The sequence below is a fragment of the Tenebrio molitor genome, chromosome 3, assembly GCF_963966145.1.
Source record: "Tenebrio molitor chromosome 3, icTenMoli1.1, whole genome shotgun sequence".
Taxonomy (NCBI): Eukaryota; Metazoa; Arthropoda; class Insecta; order Coleoptera; family Tenebrionidae; genus Tenebrio; species Tenebrio molitor.
This window is the reverse complement of record NC_091048.1, coordinates 17,517,181-17,535,497: the sequence shown is the minus strand read 5'-3', so window position 1 is coordinate 17,535,497 and position 18,317 is coordinate 17,517,181. Positions and strand designations below refer to the sequence as shown.

The 18,317-nt window shown below is 36.6% G+C and overlaps 3 protein-coding genes and 1 long non-coding RNA gene across 6 annotated transcripts in view; 2 read left to right on the top strand and 2 right to left on the bottom strand.

Annotated features, from left to right (window-relative positions):
• Positions 1 to 3,764, top strand: part of LOC138127432 (protein Skeletor, isoforms B/C) — a 55,783-nt gene extending 52,019 nt beyond the window's left edge. For all 3 annotated transcript variants that reach the window (XM_069043504.1, XM_069043505.1, XM_069043506.1), the window contains 3 exons: positions 551 to 992; positions 1,231 to 1,715; positions 1,803 to 3,764. In XM_069043504.1, the coding sequence (XP_068899605.1) occupies positions 551 to 992; positions 1,231 to 1,715; positions 1,803 to 1,970 (1,095 nt within the window). In that variant the 3' untranslated portion in view covers positions 1,971 to 3,764. The remainder of the gene's footprint in view (positions 1 to 550; positions 993 to 1,230; positions 1,716 to 1,802) is intronic.
• A 1,505-nt stretch (positions 3,765 to 5,269) lies between these two features.
• Positions 5,270 to 13,695, top strand: eIF3a (eukaryotic translation initiation factor 3 subunit a). The gene is made up of 8 exons (XM_069040642.1): positions 5,270 to 5,439; positions 5,519 to 5,864; positions 5,912 to 6,263; positions 6,747 to 6,955; positions 7,007 to 8,024; positions 8,147 to 8,975; positions 9,050 to 9,655; positions 13,441 to 13,695. Exons 1-8 carry the CDS (start codon positions 5,391 to 5,393, stop codon positions 13,500 to 13,502), a joined length of 3,471 nt encoding a protein of 1,156 aa, XP_068896743.1. The 5' UTR covers positions 5,270 to 5,390; the 3' UTR covers positions 13,503 to 13,695.
• Positions 10,548 to 11,544, bottom strand: LOC138125377 (uncharacterized). Its single transcript, XR_011157433.1, has 2 exons — positions 11,224 to 11,544; positions 10,548 to 11,164 (listed from the first exon to the last, which is right to left on the bottom strand). It is a non-coding gene; the product is annotated as an uncharacterized lncRNA (long non-coding RNA).
• Positions 13,513 to 17,704, bottom strand: LOC138125376 (clarin-2). The gene is made up of 4 exons (XM_069040643.1): positions 16,951 to 17,704; positions 14,198 to 14,386; positions 14,011 to 14,146; positions 13,513 to 13,955 (listed from the first exon to the last, which is right to left on the bottom strand). The coding sequence occupies exons 1-4, from the start codon at positions 17,168 to 17,170 to the stop codon at positions 13,823 to 13,825; spliced, it is 678 nt and encodes a 225-aa protein (XP_068896744.1). The 5' UTR covers positions 17,171 to 17,704; the 3' UTR covers positions 13,513 to 13,822.
• Positions 17,705 to 18,317: the final 613 nt, after the last annotated feature.

Sequence of the window (18,317 nt, the reverse complement as noted above, 5' to 3'; positions counted from 1 at the left end):
TTGTCACAAATTTAAAAAATTTCCCTGCCTGATTATGCCCATGTCAACAAAATGTCAAAAAAAAATGAGAAAAAAATGACAATTAATGTCATACAACGTGATGATAGGTTATGATATTTACGACTGTTTTACAATGGAGCATTTTCGATTGCGTCAAAGAATGACCTTGATGACCAAAATTTATTGCTCGCGACTGTACATCTCATTTCACATTTCATCAATTAAATCTGACAATAAGAACATAACGACAATTAATGTCATACAAGATGTTATTATAGGTTAGGTGTTAGGTCCGTTTCACACTAGTGCACTTTCCACTGTATCAAAGAGTGACGGCCAAAAATTTAATGTTCGCCACTGTACCTAATGACTAATGAGTAAACAGTTAAATTCAATTGGAGTATCTAATAAAAATTCTTGTTCACACAATTACTCGGATGCACTAAATCATTTGTTCTTTGGCAATTAAAAACAAACTATCTAATTGTCCTGATTCTTGGAGCGTGTTCGAGTCCGCACGACGTGCGTTAACCAGGTCTTCCACTTGTAGATTGGTGGGGACGTCACCGTGGCTTTCTACGACACGAACTCTCGAACTTTCAAAGCCGTCGATTACTACATGTCGCACACAGCTCAATGTGACGGCAAATCGGGAGTTTGTCCAGACGAAAGGATCGGCGGTCGAAACGATGTCACATTAATATCAGGTGATCGCAAGAACGGAGTCACCACCGTCACTTACTCGAAACCGCTCCAAACGAACGAGGCCGTCAACGACAGACCCATACCAAGCCAAGGCGAAGTCAGCGTAATCGCTGCTTTTGGGCCGCTCAATTCCAGAAAGGAAGCGAATGCCCATTCGATTCGAGATAAGACAGTGGATGATGATAAGATCGATTTCAGCGATTTCGACGATAACAGATGTACAGGAAATTTATACGAATTAGTTGACGAAGACGGACCGAAACCGTGGCCGCCGGCGAAAATTATAGGTAAGGTGGCGGCGGCCGAGTTACTGAAACTCAAACCATCTTAAGAAAAAATATATCACGTTATGTGGCCGCCACTCTTTCAGATGATCCAGTTTTCTTACCTAGTTTCGCCAGCCTTACCTTGACTCGGTAAAGAAAACGAATAAGTTCACGAGTTGTCACCAAGTTATAATTTTTCTTAATATGGCTTTACGTGACGGCTGTGAAAGTCGCAATGATCACACTTTTATTTGTTTAGGGGAAAACACCTTTACTGCATTAATTGGACCGACGGGCGGGAAACGAGGTTACACACCTATCACTGGTCAACCTTCTTGGGGGATTGCTTGGTACATTAATAACCTTTTGATTCCTGAAGTTACAGTGGAACGGGGTCAGACTTACACCTTCAAAGTGGAAGGAGGTAGCGACAGTAGCAATCCCGCAAGGTATCATCCTTTTTATATCACCGACTCTAAAGAAGGAGGTTTTGGACAGAAGAATGAAGCAGAACAAAAAACGCAAAAGGTTTATGCTGGAGTTGATTACGACCGTGAAGGTTATCCTTACCCGACGGCGACTGGACGCTACTGCGAGTTAGCCCACAAGAGTGTAGACAAATCGGCCGAATCAGACACCTTCGAGGAGTATCTTGAAACTTTGAGGTTGGAGTGCGACCAAGGCGAGCCAGGTTATTTAAACTGGACCGTGCCAATGGATGCACCAGATTTACTCTACTATCAGGTAACAATCAAAATCAATTTCTAATGCTTCCATTATATCTTCACTTCTCGAAGAAAAAGTTGATTCATTTCTAATTATTTGTTCTAGTGCTATACACATAACAATTTGGGTTGGAAGATCCACGTGGTCAATCCAGGCGCGCTGCAAAGCAACGGAGAAGCACCTTCTAGAAGCGTGTCCATCATTGCAGTTGCTGCTATCTGTCTTCTGACAGTTTCAGCCATCACAATACACTCCCGTGGGCGTATTTTCTAACGTTTTAATGAATGTCCTAAGCATAATTTTATATGATATTGACTGATGATTTCTGTGACGAGACAATAACTTTATCTTTCTAAAGCGTCCATATCAGTTAAATAATAACGCTCTATCGTGGTGCAATTTTTCATATCGGTCAATGTGTCGCGTGGTTTTTAGAAACATCACTAGTCAGCTTACCGTAATTCGAATTTATTTATTATAAAAAAGAATGCAGTTTTGAGAAAACAATGTTTTCTACAAAATGATTAAATAATAGGCACAACGAGAACATATCGGTAAAATATACAAGACGCGAAAGAGTTTTCCATATACTTTAAAACAATTTAAAGGCAGTAGACACCCACAACAAAAGAGGAACCAAGAAAATTATCGTATAAACATATCAAAGACTTTGTAGATTTTTTTTAATTTCTGAAGTAGATTTATTGATGATTTGAAAAGTATTTAGAGTCAATGGCGTACGCATTCGATAAGAAGTCGTAAGGTGTTGCCTACAAATACATTTTTTTAAGTGATGTAGGGTGAGGTAATTTTTTATTCGATAGTCTAGAAAAATAGTGAAAGAAAGTCTTAACCAAATTCGTTCGGCCTGAGCACCATCTAAGGCTGGCACTACAAGATAATCTTGCGTCTATTTGCCAATCCTCGCCAAAAACTTGCTATATTATTTCTTGGTGAAGTTGCTAGTGGTGTTTACGGAACTCTTGCTCTGTGTTTAATAGACTTTAATTTTTCACTGGTTAAAGTCAATATAGTACTGTACCTATAATATACAAAATAAGCGACAATAATTATCGTAACTGTAATCTATAAGAATATGTGCACAAATTTGACAATAATTTCTGAATATTTGTAAAATATATATAGTGAGCTAATTCTAAGGCTGTTTTCGCTGACAATAACAGTTATTTTGTAACATTTATTACTTACATTTTAAATTGATGGTGTTCAACATAGGTATCACACATATCCATTCGATTTACGACAATAATAGTGCATATCTGTATTTTATTCAATGTTCACACGATCAAAGAATCTTTTCAAAGGGAACCGAGACAATAAAAGTTACCACGGAACGTGACCAAAACTTACAGATTTTGGGAATTGAATTAACAGCGTCAATTACATTAAAATAACATTGCAACTACGAAACGAAATTTGATGCTAACGGAGAAAGTCATTGTGTTTTATTTATTTGTCGCAAATTGGCTTGATATATTGCATGATGTTGGAGTGAATTGACAATAATAATGTTATTAAACTGTAAATATGTAATCGTATTTTCGATTTCAAATTTGACCGTGTGATCTGTACTTATACAAAAGTAATATTTAGGATACACTGTATCAGAAATGTTGATTTTATTATTTTATCTCATATAATAGTTGTTATAAATTTTTATATTTTAAACAGAATGTAGTGTTAATGTAGATTAGCGAAACGTTTATATACTGCGCATTTAGGTGTTTTAAATGGTACTTTCAGTGTTTTATATTAAATTATTCTCATTACAACGTAGTTTGACTTTTTTAAATGCATCTCATTATACTTGTGAGACTGCTCTCATCGTGGTTGGTGTCAGCAGTCGTTAGTCCTTAAGTGATTTACGCAATTTAATGAAATTATTAATTTATTGGAGTGCCTTTTGTAATATATATTTTTCACTTTGTAAACAATAGTTTATTTAAACTACGGTACTTAAATTTCTCATTAACTCCATTCTTAGGTCGTCCCATGAATGTATGCTACTTATCAAATTTTATTTAAATAAATTTACTGTGAAAACTTCCAATATTTTTCTGTTCTTGACCTATCCCTATTCTTAGAAAACTTATAAAAACCAATTTCACACATGTATAATCATACATACCTACTATGTATTCTTTATTAAGAGAATAGTGAAGTTTGAAAAACTCACCAATTTCTACAAAATGGTAAATTTTATTATAATTATTTACCAAAAGTTATTTCTCTGAATCTTGAATTCATTAATAACTGTCTCACAGTAAGATACGTAGATAAATTTAAAAAAAATGTTTTGAATTTGGATTATTTACAAAATAATAATGAGAAAATAAATACCTATAAATAAATCTTGACCCAGTTTATACAGTGCCTTTTTTAACGCTGGCCATAAGGATTTACATGACAAAAACTTTGGATCGTGTTAATAAGCTTTTTAGCAGGAATTTTTAAGTGAAATTTGGCAGAATATTAGATTAGTATTTTCTATTTTATAAATCAATTTCAGTTTATTTGATTAAAATATGTAGTTATTTTTATATTAAGTGCGCGAAGAGAGTGTTTTTTGTGCATGAAAAGGTCTTTTACGCCGAGACGAAGGTCGAGGCAGTATAAGCCTTTGAATGCACAAAAACATCTTCGCGCACGAAATATAAACAAAAAACAGTGCGTGAAATGAAAAACAGAAATAGTCGTATGCGTGAAATTGCATTTCACACACTGTTTTGTATGGTTTCTATGGTTTCGATCTTACTAACAGTGCAAAAAAAAATACACGTCAGAAAATGACCCACTTCAGGCACAGATAACTATGCGTGAATTTCAATTTTTTGAATCAATTATAGAAAAAAATAATTACCGAATTAATTTTAAAAAAGTACCTACTTTTAATTTATTACATTATTTTTTGCCCAGAAGGTTTTATAATCGTTAGACAGTTACAAAATGTTCGATAAAATTTTTATGATCGTCTTGATTAGTCTTGCACCCTGTGGACGATAGTTTGAACAATTTATGAAATGAAAATTCGAAAATAATTAAAATAGTTTAATATTGTTGAAGCAGAATTTTATTTATTTTGATGTAATTATGATTTCCTATGTTTTATGTTTATGAAATAAAACCACATTTTTCAAAGTCTATCCCATTCAATAATTTCTTTTTTCCATTGAAAATTATTACTGTTTGACATTTGTTGGTTGTTGGATCAAGTTGGATTCACATTACGTCAGCCTACTTGGCAAGCCACGTGGTAAATTTAATCAACCTATTTTTGCTCTAATTTTTTTTTATATTTTGTTTTGTACGATGGGCCGAACTGAAATTGATTTATAAAATACTAAATAATCTAATATCCTACCAAATTTCACTTAAAAATTCCTACTAACAAGCTCATTAACAGACCCTAAATTTTTAGCATGTAAATCCCTATGGCCAGCGAAAAAAAAAGGGCACTGTATATGAATCCTTTTAAATTACCCGCCACAACAAACGGTTGATCAATGAACAATGATCTCCCTCCACGATGATCTGTCATCTGTCAATGTCTTCGTTTCCGGCTACCATTTTGCAGGTGCGTTGTGGAAATTTTTGACGTTTCCACACAATCTGCCTTATTTCTTTTATTAAATATTTAAATGTGAAATAAGTGAATACAAAAAGTGATTCAAAATGGCACGTTACGGTCAAAGACCTGAAAATGCTTTAAAGCGAGCCAACGGTAAGAAAATTAACCGGCACATATGTTGGTCACCTCACGTGTTTATTTATATAACAAACTAATCATGCCGTTTTAATAGAATTCATCGAAGTTGGAAAACCAGCAAGAGCTTTGGATACGCTGCAAGAAGTCTTCCGCAATAAAAAATGGGCGTACAATTGGTCGGAATCGGTCCTGGAACCCATCATGTTCAAATATCTAGATCTGTGTGTCGAGCTGAAGAAATCTCACATCGCCAAGGAGGGTCTCTTCCAGTACAGGAACATGTTTCAGTCCGTGAACGTGGGATCTCTGGAAAACGTCATACGAGGTTATCTTCGTATGGCTGAAGAGAAGACGGAGAATGCACGTGAACAGTCAGCACAAGCTGTCATCGACATCGACGATCTCGACAATTTAGCAACTCCAGAAAGCATCTTACTAAGGTAGCTAACCCACAAAGTGAAGCATTCACATAAAAAATATATTCTAGTGCTGTTTCTGGGGAAGATGCCCAAGATCGTTCTGATCGCACTATTCTTACCCCTTGGGTCAAGTTTTTGTGGGAGTCTTACTGCCAATGTTTGGAGTTGTTGAGAACTAATGCCCATGTTGAGAATCTATACCATGACATTGCAAGAATGGCTTTTCAATTCTGTCTCAAGTACAACAGGAAAACTGAGTTTAGGAAATTGTGTGACAAGCTGAGGAAACATCTAGAAGATATTTGTAAGCTTCCAGCCCAAGTTGCCAATGTTTCTATGTCAAAACCTGAAACTCAACAGCTAAATCTGGAAACTAGGCTGCACCAGTTAGATTTTGCCATACAAATGGAATTGTGGCAGGTAGGTTATAAAACAGGTTAATAGTTAATGATTTACTTCATGGACAACAGCCACATAAGCCTGCATTGCCTCAGGTAGATAAAAATTTAGAAAATGCAACATTACTGTATCAAAAAAAAAAAATTAAATATGGTATTTTTGAAAGTGAATGTGTTAATAGATACAGTTGTCTATTGCAAAAGAATTAAATGGATTAGATGTAAGAAACTCTAGTCACTATTATGGTGCATAATTTTAAATAGGTGTCTTGTTAGGAAATATAAAATGTCAAATAAACAGTAATATTTGAAATATTTATTTAATGTATAGAAATTGTTTTAAACTGTTACTGTGCTTCATTTGAAATGTGTTCGGCTCGAATGTTGATGTCACTGTTAAAAATACTTATATTTTTTGAAAAAAAAAAACAAAAACCCATACAATATTTAATCTGAGCAAATAAAGTTTCAAATATGAGTAAAAAAAGTTTATTCAAATTCACAGGAAGCTTACAAAGCAATTGAAGACATACACAACTTGATGAACATGTCAAAGAAAATGCCTGTTCCCAAGACAATGGCAAACTACTATCAAAAGCTCGCCATGGTTTTCTGGAAGGCCGGAAATTACCTCTTCCATGCTGCCGCTTTGTTTAAACTTTTCCAGTTATCTAAAGAAATGAAGAAAAATATCACTCAGGAAGAACTGCAAAGGTACACTTAATTTTTGCTGTTGATTCAACATTCTAATATAAATTTGAACAGAATGGCTTGTCGCGTACTGATCGCTACTTTATCGATTCCTCTGCCATCCGCCCATCCAGAATTCGACCGTTTCATAGAGACTGACAAGTCACCGTTGGAAAAAGCTCAACGTTTGGCAGTTCTGTTGGGACTTTTCCAGCCTCCAACCCGAGCTAGTTTACTAAAAGATTTGGTTCGCGTTAACGTGGTAAGCTTGGCTTCGCCTCAACTGCAGGACCTGTACAACTGGTTAGAAGTTGATTTTCATCCATTGTTGCTGTGCTCGAGAGTCCACTCAGTCATACAGTCTTTACAAGCAGAAGAGAATATGCTGCAGCAATACATACCCGCTCTACAAGATGTAACTTTGGTCCGCTTGGTACGACAGATCGCTCAAGTGTACCAAACGATCGAATTTTCAAGGTTGATACAGTTAGCCAAATTCACTGATGCTTTCCACCTAGAGCGGCTTCTAGTTGACTGTGTGCGCCACAACGACATGCAAATCAGAATCGATCACGGCAAACACTGCGTTCATTTTGGCATGGACTTGAGTGAAAGTCAAAGAGAGGACAAACCAGAAGGTCCTACTTTGCAAGTAATGCCAAGTGAACAAGTCAGAAATCAACTTGTTAACATGGCGACTGTTCTTAATCAAGCAATTAGTGTGATCAATCCTAACAAGAAGAGGGCTGAAAGAGAGAAGTTGAGGAGTATTATGGTGAAGAACTACCACGACACTAAAGCTCAAGAACACGAAAAGATACTGCAACGTCATAAAATTATTGAGGACAGGAAGGAATACATTGAACGTCTGAATACTGTACGTGAAGAAGAAGAGCAGAGAAGATTGGAAGAATTGGCCAGACAAGCAGCATTAGCCGAACAAAAACGGTTAGAACATGAACGTGAAGAAAGAGAGAAGAAGAGAGCACAGAACGAGATCCAGCAGATCAAGGACAGACATCTCAAGGAAAAATTGCAACAGATCAGTCAAACTGGACACGGGCAGAAAATCCTCAAGAAACTGGATGAAGACGTAAGTTGATCACTTTTGCGTAATTCCAATTACAAAGTTTGAAGTGAATTCGTAGCTTGAATTTTTATTTTTAAAGCTTGAAATTCCAAACTAATCGTAATCTAGTGAAAATATTTTTTTAGGATATTAAGAAATTGGATGCCGATCAAATCGCAGCTAAAGAAGCGGAAGAACTGCAGAAGGAACGTCGTGAGCTCCAGGCCAAACTAAAGTCGCAAGAAAAGAAAGTGGATTATTTCGAACGAGCGAAACGTCTAGAAGAAATTCCTCTTCTTCAGGCCAACATGAAAGAGCGTCAGTTGCAAGATCAAGCTTTCTGGGAGCAACAGGAGAAAGAACGCATCGCCGCCGCCATCGAAGAACGAAAACTTGCCGTGGCCACCAGAGACCGTTTGGCCAGGATGAAACCAGAGAAGGACGCCTTTTTGGAAAAACTAAAGAAAGAACGCAACATAGTCTACGAGGACAAGCTGAAAGAATTTGAGAAGAACATGCATGAAGAGCGCCAGAAACGACTTCTCGATCGCAAAATCAAGCGTAAGGAAGAACGTCGGGCACGTTACCTCAAAGACAAGGAAGAAGAAGAGGAACGAAAATTGGCCGAACAAAAGAGAAAAGAGGAAGAAGAGAAGACTCGATTGGAGGAGATGGCTAAAAAAGAGCGTGAAGAAAAAGAACGAACCGAGCGTGAAGAAAGGGAGAAGAAGCTCAAAGAGCAACAAGAGATGTTGGATAGAACTGGTGCCAAGCAGAGACAACGTCTGGAAGAAATTGAAAAGAGACTGGCCGAGGAGAGTGAGAAAACACGGGACAAGCCGAAGGATTCGTCTTGGCGAAACAAGGCTCTCCTCGAAAAAGAGGCGGCACCAAAACGAGCCGAGGGTGGAGATTCTTCTTGGAGGCGTTTGGACAAGTCCGAAGAGCCGAAGAAAGTCGAAGCTTGGAGGCCTCGTGAGTACTATTTTTCGTACCGTTTAAAAATCTCATTAAACTGTCACTATCGTTGTTAATATTGTTTTGTGTAGGAAATTTGCGTGCAACTCCGGAGGAGCCGAAAACCAACGATGCTTGGAGGAACCGCGATCAAGATGAGGTACGCGAGGAGCGCGACCGATCTGAGGGCGATCGCGATCGACGTGAGGACAGAGACAAGGACCGCAGAGAAATAGGGCGAAGTTTCGACAGAGGCGATCGCGACAGATTCAACAGGGAGGACCGCGATCGCAGAGGAGACGACAGAGAACGGAGAACTGGCGATAGAGACGAGAGAGAAGCCAGACGTGGAGGAGACAGAGAAGATAGAGATCGTCGTGGAGACAGAGACGATCGTAGGGGCGAGAGGGACGACAGGGATCGGCGCGGAGGCGATAGAGAAGAACGCAGGGGCGGCGACAGGGAAGACAGAGACAGACGCGGAGATAGGGACGACAGGGATCGCAGGGGAGGCGATCGTGACATGGGATCTTGGAGGAACATGCGTAGAAACGACGACGAAGGGCCGAGACGTAACCCTCCGTCTAGAGGCGGACGAGAAGGTGGAGCGTCAGATTGGAGGTCTTTCACCAGAAGGGAAGAACCGCCGAGGAAAGCAGCAGAAGAGAGAAGAGGACCGCCACCACAAAAGGAAAAGCGTAAGTGCTGATTCTTAATACCGGGTGATTTTAAATGATTGTGACTTTTTTTCTTAAGTTGGGAACATTTTTCATAAATTATTTTGGCAAACTTGATACTCTCGTTCAAAAATAAACTAGAGTTAAGCCGGCCTGAGATATGTCATTTAGTGGGGGAAATCCAGGCGGACAAATCATTTAAATTACTCAAAAAAACAGCTAAATAGAAACTTTTACTCGTTCACCGGTCACTGAAAAAAATCAGCTGATTTTTAATCTGTTGAACACCCCTATTTTACGAAAGATGGACTCGTCCAACTGTTTTCCGTCTGCGCGCACCCCTACCAAATGACATATCTCAGGCCGGTTTAACTCTACTCCCTAGGATTTAGGGATATTCGTTACTAGGTTGCCATAAATTTGGTCAGGTTGGAGGCTCTGTGGTTTCTGGTGACAAACAAAAGATATCCCAAAAATGTAAGTTAATTGTAACAGTTGCAAATGACTAATTTCTCTCTAAGTGATAGATGATTTTTCGTTTCACAATCAAAATCAATTTTGGTTACTGGCGGCATATTTATTTGGATTTAATCTTTCAGTTCAAAGTAACCAACCTTAAGTATTCAAAATTACTTTTGAAAATTCTAGTTACACACAACATGAAAAACATTATTTCCCTAAAAGTTCGAATTCTAGGGAGTAATTTATTTTTGACACGAGAGTACCTTCATCAACACATTGGCGTACGTACGTCATTTTGACATTTTATGTATTAATCAATTGTGTCAAATAGGCGAGGACGCCCACAGACAATTAAACTATAGTAAGACTGTCAAGTGGGATTACATTTTCGGGGACGCGCTCAAGTGGCGCTGCCCGAGCGTTAGGCCAAACTAATGTATAACAAGTTGCATATCTGACTAGTTTCTGTATACCTAGTTGCCTATATTTTTTTTTCAATTTAATTTAAATTGATACTTATTTAAAAAAAATAAAAACGACTAATTAAGTATTGGACATTTTAATACAAATTCTAACATATATAACAAATTAGTAGTTCATTAAACGAGTTTGTGTGTAAATTGGGATTTTTTGGGCATGAGTGGGCTAGTTTAAAAGGCGAGTGAAACTGAATTGAAGGGTAGATCTAGTTCATTAATTTGATTTTGCGTTAATTTTTAAAAATTCTGGAGATAATTTTAGAATCGTGCAAAAGATTTTTTAATTTTGAAATTGTTTTTCGCTGATATCGGTCCATATAATAAATGTTTCTACCTTTTGATAAAGACTACTAACTTTCTTGCATTCAAGTAGTTGCAACACACTAGAAGATTTTGTTACGGGTCTATTTTGGGCCTTGGGCATAACAGGAAGGATTAGATTCTCTACAGTGGGATTTTCAGTAATCGTAGAATTTTCAATTTGTTCAGCTGGTCAACATTATTTATTGAAGTTTGTTTATCTTCACGAAGAAAAATCGACGGCAGGGCGTATTTATGGAGTTTTGTTTTTTGAGTAAAGAAATTGTTGCTAAAATGTTTCGCGCAAATAAAGGCATTATCTGTTTTGAAGGGTGGTGCAACATTTACCTAAAGCTTCTATCCCTCGTTTCCTTTGTTCTTCTAATTTTGGAAATTTAAAATCGCCGATCCTGTTGTTTACAAAGCATTTATGTTTAATTTTTCCCATATCCAAATAAATAAAATAAAAATTGCGATCTGAAAAAACATATTTCGTACTTTTTCAAAAAGAAAAAGATAACTTACCAAATAAAAAGATGACAAAAAATTATCTCAAAATACTGGTTTGGAGTTAGAACAATTCATAAAATTTATTTTATTTTATTAGAAAATTCAAAATTACTGATGACATTATTAATTAATATTCAAATCAACCTTTCTTTAAACGGAAATTCCCGATCGGATTAACGAGTAAATTCGGTAATTTAGTTTGGCCTAACGCTAGAGCAGCGCTAGTGTTGTCAGTGTCTCCCATGTTTTATACGAGTTTTGAAAGTCTTAATTCTGTTGATGGTCTGTGAGGACGCCTATGTTTATTTCAACTATCACATTAAAAAGCAGAATAACCAACAAAGATATTACCAACCTATGAAAAAAAAGTCCCATTCGTTTAAAATCACCCGGTACTTTTTAATTATGAAAAACAAAACTGCATAATATACTCGTACTAGCAAACAATAACTTCTAACCTCCGACTTTTACAAGAATTTCTAAAAGACAGTTTCACACGATGTAGACACTTGTATAGGAAATTACTGTTGCGAGCAAAAAATTCTGGTCGTCAAATGTCATTTCAAAATTTGGTTAGACTTTCACAAAATGAAAAAATTTCCCTGATTATGCCCATGTCAACAAAGTGTCAAAATATAAAAAAGAGTGCGCTTAAGACCGCACGACGTAAACTCCATCCATTTACAATATACATTACTGTTAGGGAATTTTCTTTTTTTGTATTGCAATGAAAGTGTTTTATTTTTTCTAATATTGAACATTCAAAGCAGACGTTTTGAATTTGTCAAAAAATCAGATTATAATTATTGAAAAAAATACGATTAAGTAGCGATATGTAGGCCACAGGTAGAGTTATAAAGAGAAAATGCCTCACTTCGAGACAAAACAAAGTGTTCACCGGTGTTTTAAAAACATTTGGGAAGTAAATGGTCCAAATTTGGGGAGAATCGCAGTTTACCGAATGGTTGGGGAGATTTTTTCCGTAAGTCGATAAATCCACTTTTAATTTAAATTGATCTATTTAAAATGTTAGCTTCAATCTCCTACACATATCTTAAGGAAAAGTACGGAGTAATTTCTGGGTCGGGGGCGCAGGCACAGAATGGAAACGACGCACGATGGAACAGTGAAGAAATATTTGCGCCGTTGTGCGCTTTTTTTAATTACAAGACCGCCGGGCTCCAGACTTGACTTGACACTGTTTGTTCCTGAGCACTATTCATTTCTAATGTATCGTGCTTTCACTCTGTGTCCTGCTCTGAAATATTTTCGTTAAAATCTGTTTACGTTACGTACACCTACTTGCTGGTTTCAATGCCGGTATTTAATATTAACCTGTAGATACCATATTTTAAGTAAAATATTCAAAGATAGTCTACTTTGCTTGATTACGGGACCCGATTAGAGATTTGTCAAAAATGACAATAATCGTACATTATAACCTTTTCAAAATACACATAACCTGAATTATTATTTGTGACATTGCATTTACAATAGAAAAAAGTTGTATCCTATTACACCACAAAAGTTACTAAAATCACTAGATTTAGTTGCGTATATTGAAAATGGATGGAGTTTAAGTGAAAACTTCTATGACGCCCGTTATTGATTGCGTATTGCGAACGATATTCTTAGCGTGTCGCATGAAACTAATTCACTGCCCGGGAATAAAATGTATGTGGTGAGCCTAAAGAAGTTTTCACTTCAAAAATGAGAAAAAAATGATAAGTCCTGTCATACAACATGATGATAGGTTATGATATTTACGACCGTTTTACAATGGAGCATTTTCCATTGCGTCAAAGCATGAATTTGACGACCAGTTTTTTTTGCTCGCGACAGTAGAAAATTCAAAAACACAGAAAAGTTTAATTTTTGAATGTCAGTCATGATGACAGTAAAAGATGGTTTACAGAGATTTTGTTGAAGTGACAGAAAAATGCTGCCCGAAATTCCGTTTCCGAAAATGTATTTCTTACATGTTTGTAAAAAATTCTTGAAAGCAAAAACTGCACTTTTCTCTTTTGCTAGATCGATTGATTCTTTTTTTTACAGCACCCCGCGAGCAAACCCAGTCGGAGGAAGATGATGGATGGGCTGAAGTGAAACGTCGTTGAAGCGTCTTAAATACAGTTTACATATTTTATAATTATTCATATGTAGAAAATCGTAAATTAATTTTTTGGTATGTTGTCTGTATTTATTATCTCTGCAGACTTCATCGTGTCACTTTTAGTAAATACTTTATGAGCTAGTTGTGGGACGCTTTATATTATTTTTTAATCGAATCAATAAATTTTAAATGAGCAATTCAATGTTTTTTTCCACAGTTTAATATTAAAACGAATTATAAAACTTACTCTAATTCATAAATATTTTTACAGAACTAATCGTATGAAAGCAGTTATTCACAGCTTGTTTAAATTTAACTTTGTGTTTAATACAACATGATGGCTCCGTTCGTTTTTTCTTCTAGAACTGGTACTACAGTGTCGACTTCCTTTTCACTATTTGCTATAAAAATTATGATAATATTTACAAATGAAGCGACGGCCGCACCAACCACGAACCTGGAAAAAGTCGCGTGAAATTGTGCACCAAAATAAAAAGCGAAGTAAAACTTACCAAAAAGAATAGCCTAATTCAGCCATGTCCTTCGAGGTCCAATCGTTGTCCCTGTCCTCCCTTGACAGTACGTTATATTGCACTCTTAAATAAAATTGGGCTATCCAAAATCCGATGGCAACGACGTCGGCAACCACTGAAATTAATTAGTTTCTAAAATGTCAAACTGAGTTTGTCTCGTGCTTACGGCCTAAGACATTCCATAGGTAGAGGCCCAACGATGAGGTCAAGCATCTTGACGTGGAAGTGGCAGTGTTTATAGCTGCGAACACCGCACCCAGTGCGGAAAATAAAAGGCCTCCGCACACGCCAATCACTGTACCCAGCCAAAACCAATAAATTAAGAACTCCGGTTCGTACTTCAGCAGGTGAATCACTGTGAACAGGAACAGGATGTTACGGAATGGCAACAAATTTGTGAAGCCAAATAAAGAAATGAACACGGAGGTGTGGTTAATTATTGTCGATAATGCAATGTGGGACAGTTACGAAATTGTAACACTTCACTTATTTTTTTAGATGTAGGTTAAAGAAACAAAACGAGCAATTACAAGAACTTCAACAATGCCTCCGTTATTATTTGCTAAGAAAACATTTCATCCTTGAAACGTGCAACCTAATTGTGTGCACCACGCGAAAGCCAGTACCTATTCTTCAAAAATTAGCAAATCTCAGTTAATCAATCGGCGATTCGTTCAAACATCACGAGAAAAAATAAAACCGACGTAGGTAACTTTCGGTTTTCGTGGTTTTTTGCCTCCAAACAAGTTAATCGTTTTTTCACGTCAGTCCTACTTTTTTACAACTTATAATTAAGTGTACAAGTTTGGTAATGGTGTAGCCAATAATAAATTATGTACAGGTTTCTTCCACTTAACCGTCCCACTTACACATTGACCTTCTGTGATTTGTTAACATGGGAACTTCATACGTTAAAGAAAATCTTCAGCTCGAGCTTGGTCAGCTTTCATTATCATTTATGCAGGAAACAGATTTGATAGTAAATTAATTGGTAATTGTTCACTTTAACTACTTCTGGAATTTTCGCGTTTTTTCTGGCTAGACAGCGTCAGGACGTCCTCCTACATCGTTTCCCTACAGTCAAACCTTGTGCAAATTAAAATTTTCCTTACCCTTTAGTTATACTAAGCCTTGGCGCGACCTTGAAACACAACAAGAGAGAAAAAAAGGCATTTGCACAAGGTTTGAATGATGGGACACTGTCTAGGAGGACGCCCTGAGGCTGTCTAGCCAGAAAAAACGCGAAAATTCCAGAAGTAGTTAAAGTGAACAATTACCAATTAATTAATTGTGGTCCCACTTCTGCTTCATTTAATGTGAAATAAAGAGAATAACTTGCCAACAAACTATTTTTAATTTACTACTTCTAAATAGTCAAATTTTTTTACAGATTGTTACAACTTTTACAAGCTTCGAGTAGGTGGTGCTTGATATTTATCCCAGGCTGTGGTCAAAAACATGACTCAACGTGTTAGTTAAGAGAATTTCTGGTTTTATTGCAATCGTTTGTCAATGTGGTCAGGTTTTTATAGATGGCTTCATTTGTTTGTTAATCAACAAATGCGGCATGCTTTCTCAATGAATTTAAAAATGATACTTCAAGCTGTTAAATGGACGTAAAATATTGGTTCAGCGACAGCATCGGTGTTTATCATATGTACATATGATAAAATGTATTTTGTGAAGGTAGCAAAATGCACATGTTTACCAACATTTTTTTCTTTGCTGTTTAAGTTATATAACATTTAACGAAGATTCGTTGTGCAGATTTATTAAAAAAACATTCGTTAATCTCCTTAAAACCGCTGACTAAAAACCATGAAATTCACATTTTTGCTTCTTGCATTGCATAATAAAATAAAAAGAACCGACTTGGTAGGTATTTCCTTTTTACAGTTACTTAGTCGATTGCTTGCAAAGTTTTTTTAACTAAGCAATACAAAAGAAGATAATAAAGAGAGTGAAAAAGCTGCAGTAACAAGTTAGTCATTTTACAAAATTATTTGGATTAAAATCAAAAATTCAAGTGACATTTCAATTATCCCAGGTGAATTTCTAAAATGATTTTATTCTATGGAGTTGGATGGCATATTGTTATTTTTGTTAGAACAGTATTTATCATTTTTTTCAAAATGTCATGCGAGAGGCTAAAACCTTCGTCCAGAACTAGTGATCAGTGTTAACACAAAAGAGGAAAGTGACATTTTCAATAACTGGCAAGCATTTGTGGAAAGCAAATTCCCTGTATTTGTGACGGATCAGCATCGAACTGCGCCAGCAATACCTACAGATAAATCCGCATTCCGCAAGTGCCTGAAGAGCGCACTGTAACATGTAGTGCGTTGTATGCACCGTACCGACGGCCTAGAGGGTTTTACGAGTCTGAAGCTACATTTTATTACTGTAACTTGTGTACTGCAATAATTTAGCTACAGAATTTATACGTGACCTCCGTGTTCTTTTGCAGACGGTAAATCCCTCAGTCGTAATAATTATGATTACAGAGTGAACGTCTTATTTTCTGACTGCTATAAATACCTAAATGTTGAACAATCGATATCTTGTCAGTGGGCAGCCGTATTTTTCTTTGAAATATTCAAATCGAACGATTTCCATAAGCGAATACCCTGGTAAAAGTTTTGTTAATGTGATTATGCCTGCGATATTTGCACAATGAGAAACATGCGATTTTCCTCAAGAGTGATTACGCATAATAGGTACGTCATTGTACCTGACTTCTTTGTATTTTCGTCACATGCACAGATTGAAGGTGGTCGGAATAAACGTGACGTAATCCGTCCATGTCTTTATGCCTTTGGAATTTTAACAAAGACACGAAGACGAGTACTTTCGTTTTTATAACAAGACTAATTCGAATCTAATTGCCATATAATGGGAACCCAGCCTCGACAAGCTTACCATCGATTTCGTAAGTCCTCCAACCGTAAGCCACATTGAGTTCCTTTTTACCGTCGAACAGTCCAAAACTGATCTTGCCGTCGCTTTCGTGGGGATTTTTCACCCGTTTGGCCTTAGCATTCACCCACTGCTTCGTACCCAAACTTGCCACCAGCAAGGCCATCGCTATGCAGGATCCGAAAAATGTCACGAATATCATGCCACGCTTGAACAGGTTCATTTTGTCATTTTACGAATGTTGACACAATTTAATGTGTTCGCCGATGATGGACATTAAAAATAACTTTCTACAAGGCGGAGTGCGTATCCGAAGACTTCTTACTGTGGTCAATTCGACGGATAAACGGAACTCGGATTAAATCGCTCAGCCGTGGATCCTGTTTGACTTATCGTTGAAGTTTCCACTGGAACGCCACACGACACTTGCAAAACATTTTCTTTAATGTCTTTTCGCTTTGTTATTCAATCATCACTGCTGATGACAAATTCTTCGCATATTTGTCCCACTTGTCGAGATGACCACATCGCACTAACTGTACAAACACTGATAATTCACCTCAAATGCACACAAAACCGTTTTGTCTTTTCTCGAACACATCAAAAAATTTACATGGGATTACCGATTAGTCAGTTGTGCTTCACACAAAATATGACAACCGTCATTCACCAACTGGATGAAGTATCTCTTCTACACAGTAGATTGTATTCTACCCACAAACTATTCTACCTGAAGAACAAACGTATATGGTGAGAACCGCGGAATGAGAACTACAAACTAATTCGTGCGCTTTCGGAAACTCTCGGTTAGCAAATTTTTACCGCCATAACAGTGTTAATTTTCGAAGAAAATTGGTAGGTAGTTTGTAGTTTTAGATATATAGTTAATGATATTGATGATGATTGCACTATTAGATACAGAGTGTCCCCAAAAAAAAAGACGAGTCCATAACTCCCTTATTTATCGGAGGATTTTAATTATATATACACCAAATAAATGGTTTTTAATAGGCTACAAAACGGCTTAATAAATTGACGTATAGTTCCAAGGGCTTCAAGACTAAACTGTCAAAATATTTTTTTTCAAATGGGATTACATACTTTTTTTTAGTAATTCTGATAGAGATTTTACTTCTAAAAACAACAATGTATCACAAGTATAACTTGACATAAAAAAATAACACTAACTTTTGAAACAAATGACGAGCACCAAGCGAAAAGCTATCAAAATGCATTGCGTTACAATGTAATAACCAAATTAAGGTAGCTAGAAAAACAAATGACAAATAATAATATGTGGGATTGCGCAGATATGCTCCCAATGTTTAGCGCAAAATGGAACATAGATGATAGTAGCGTTTTTTTACATT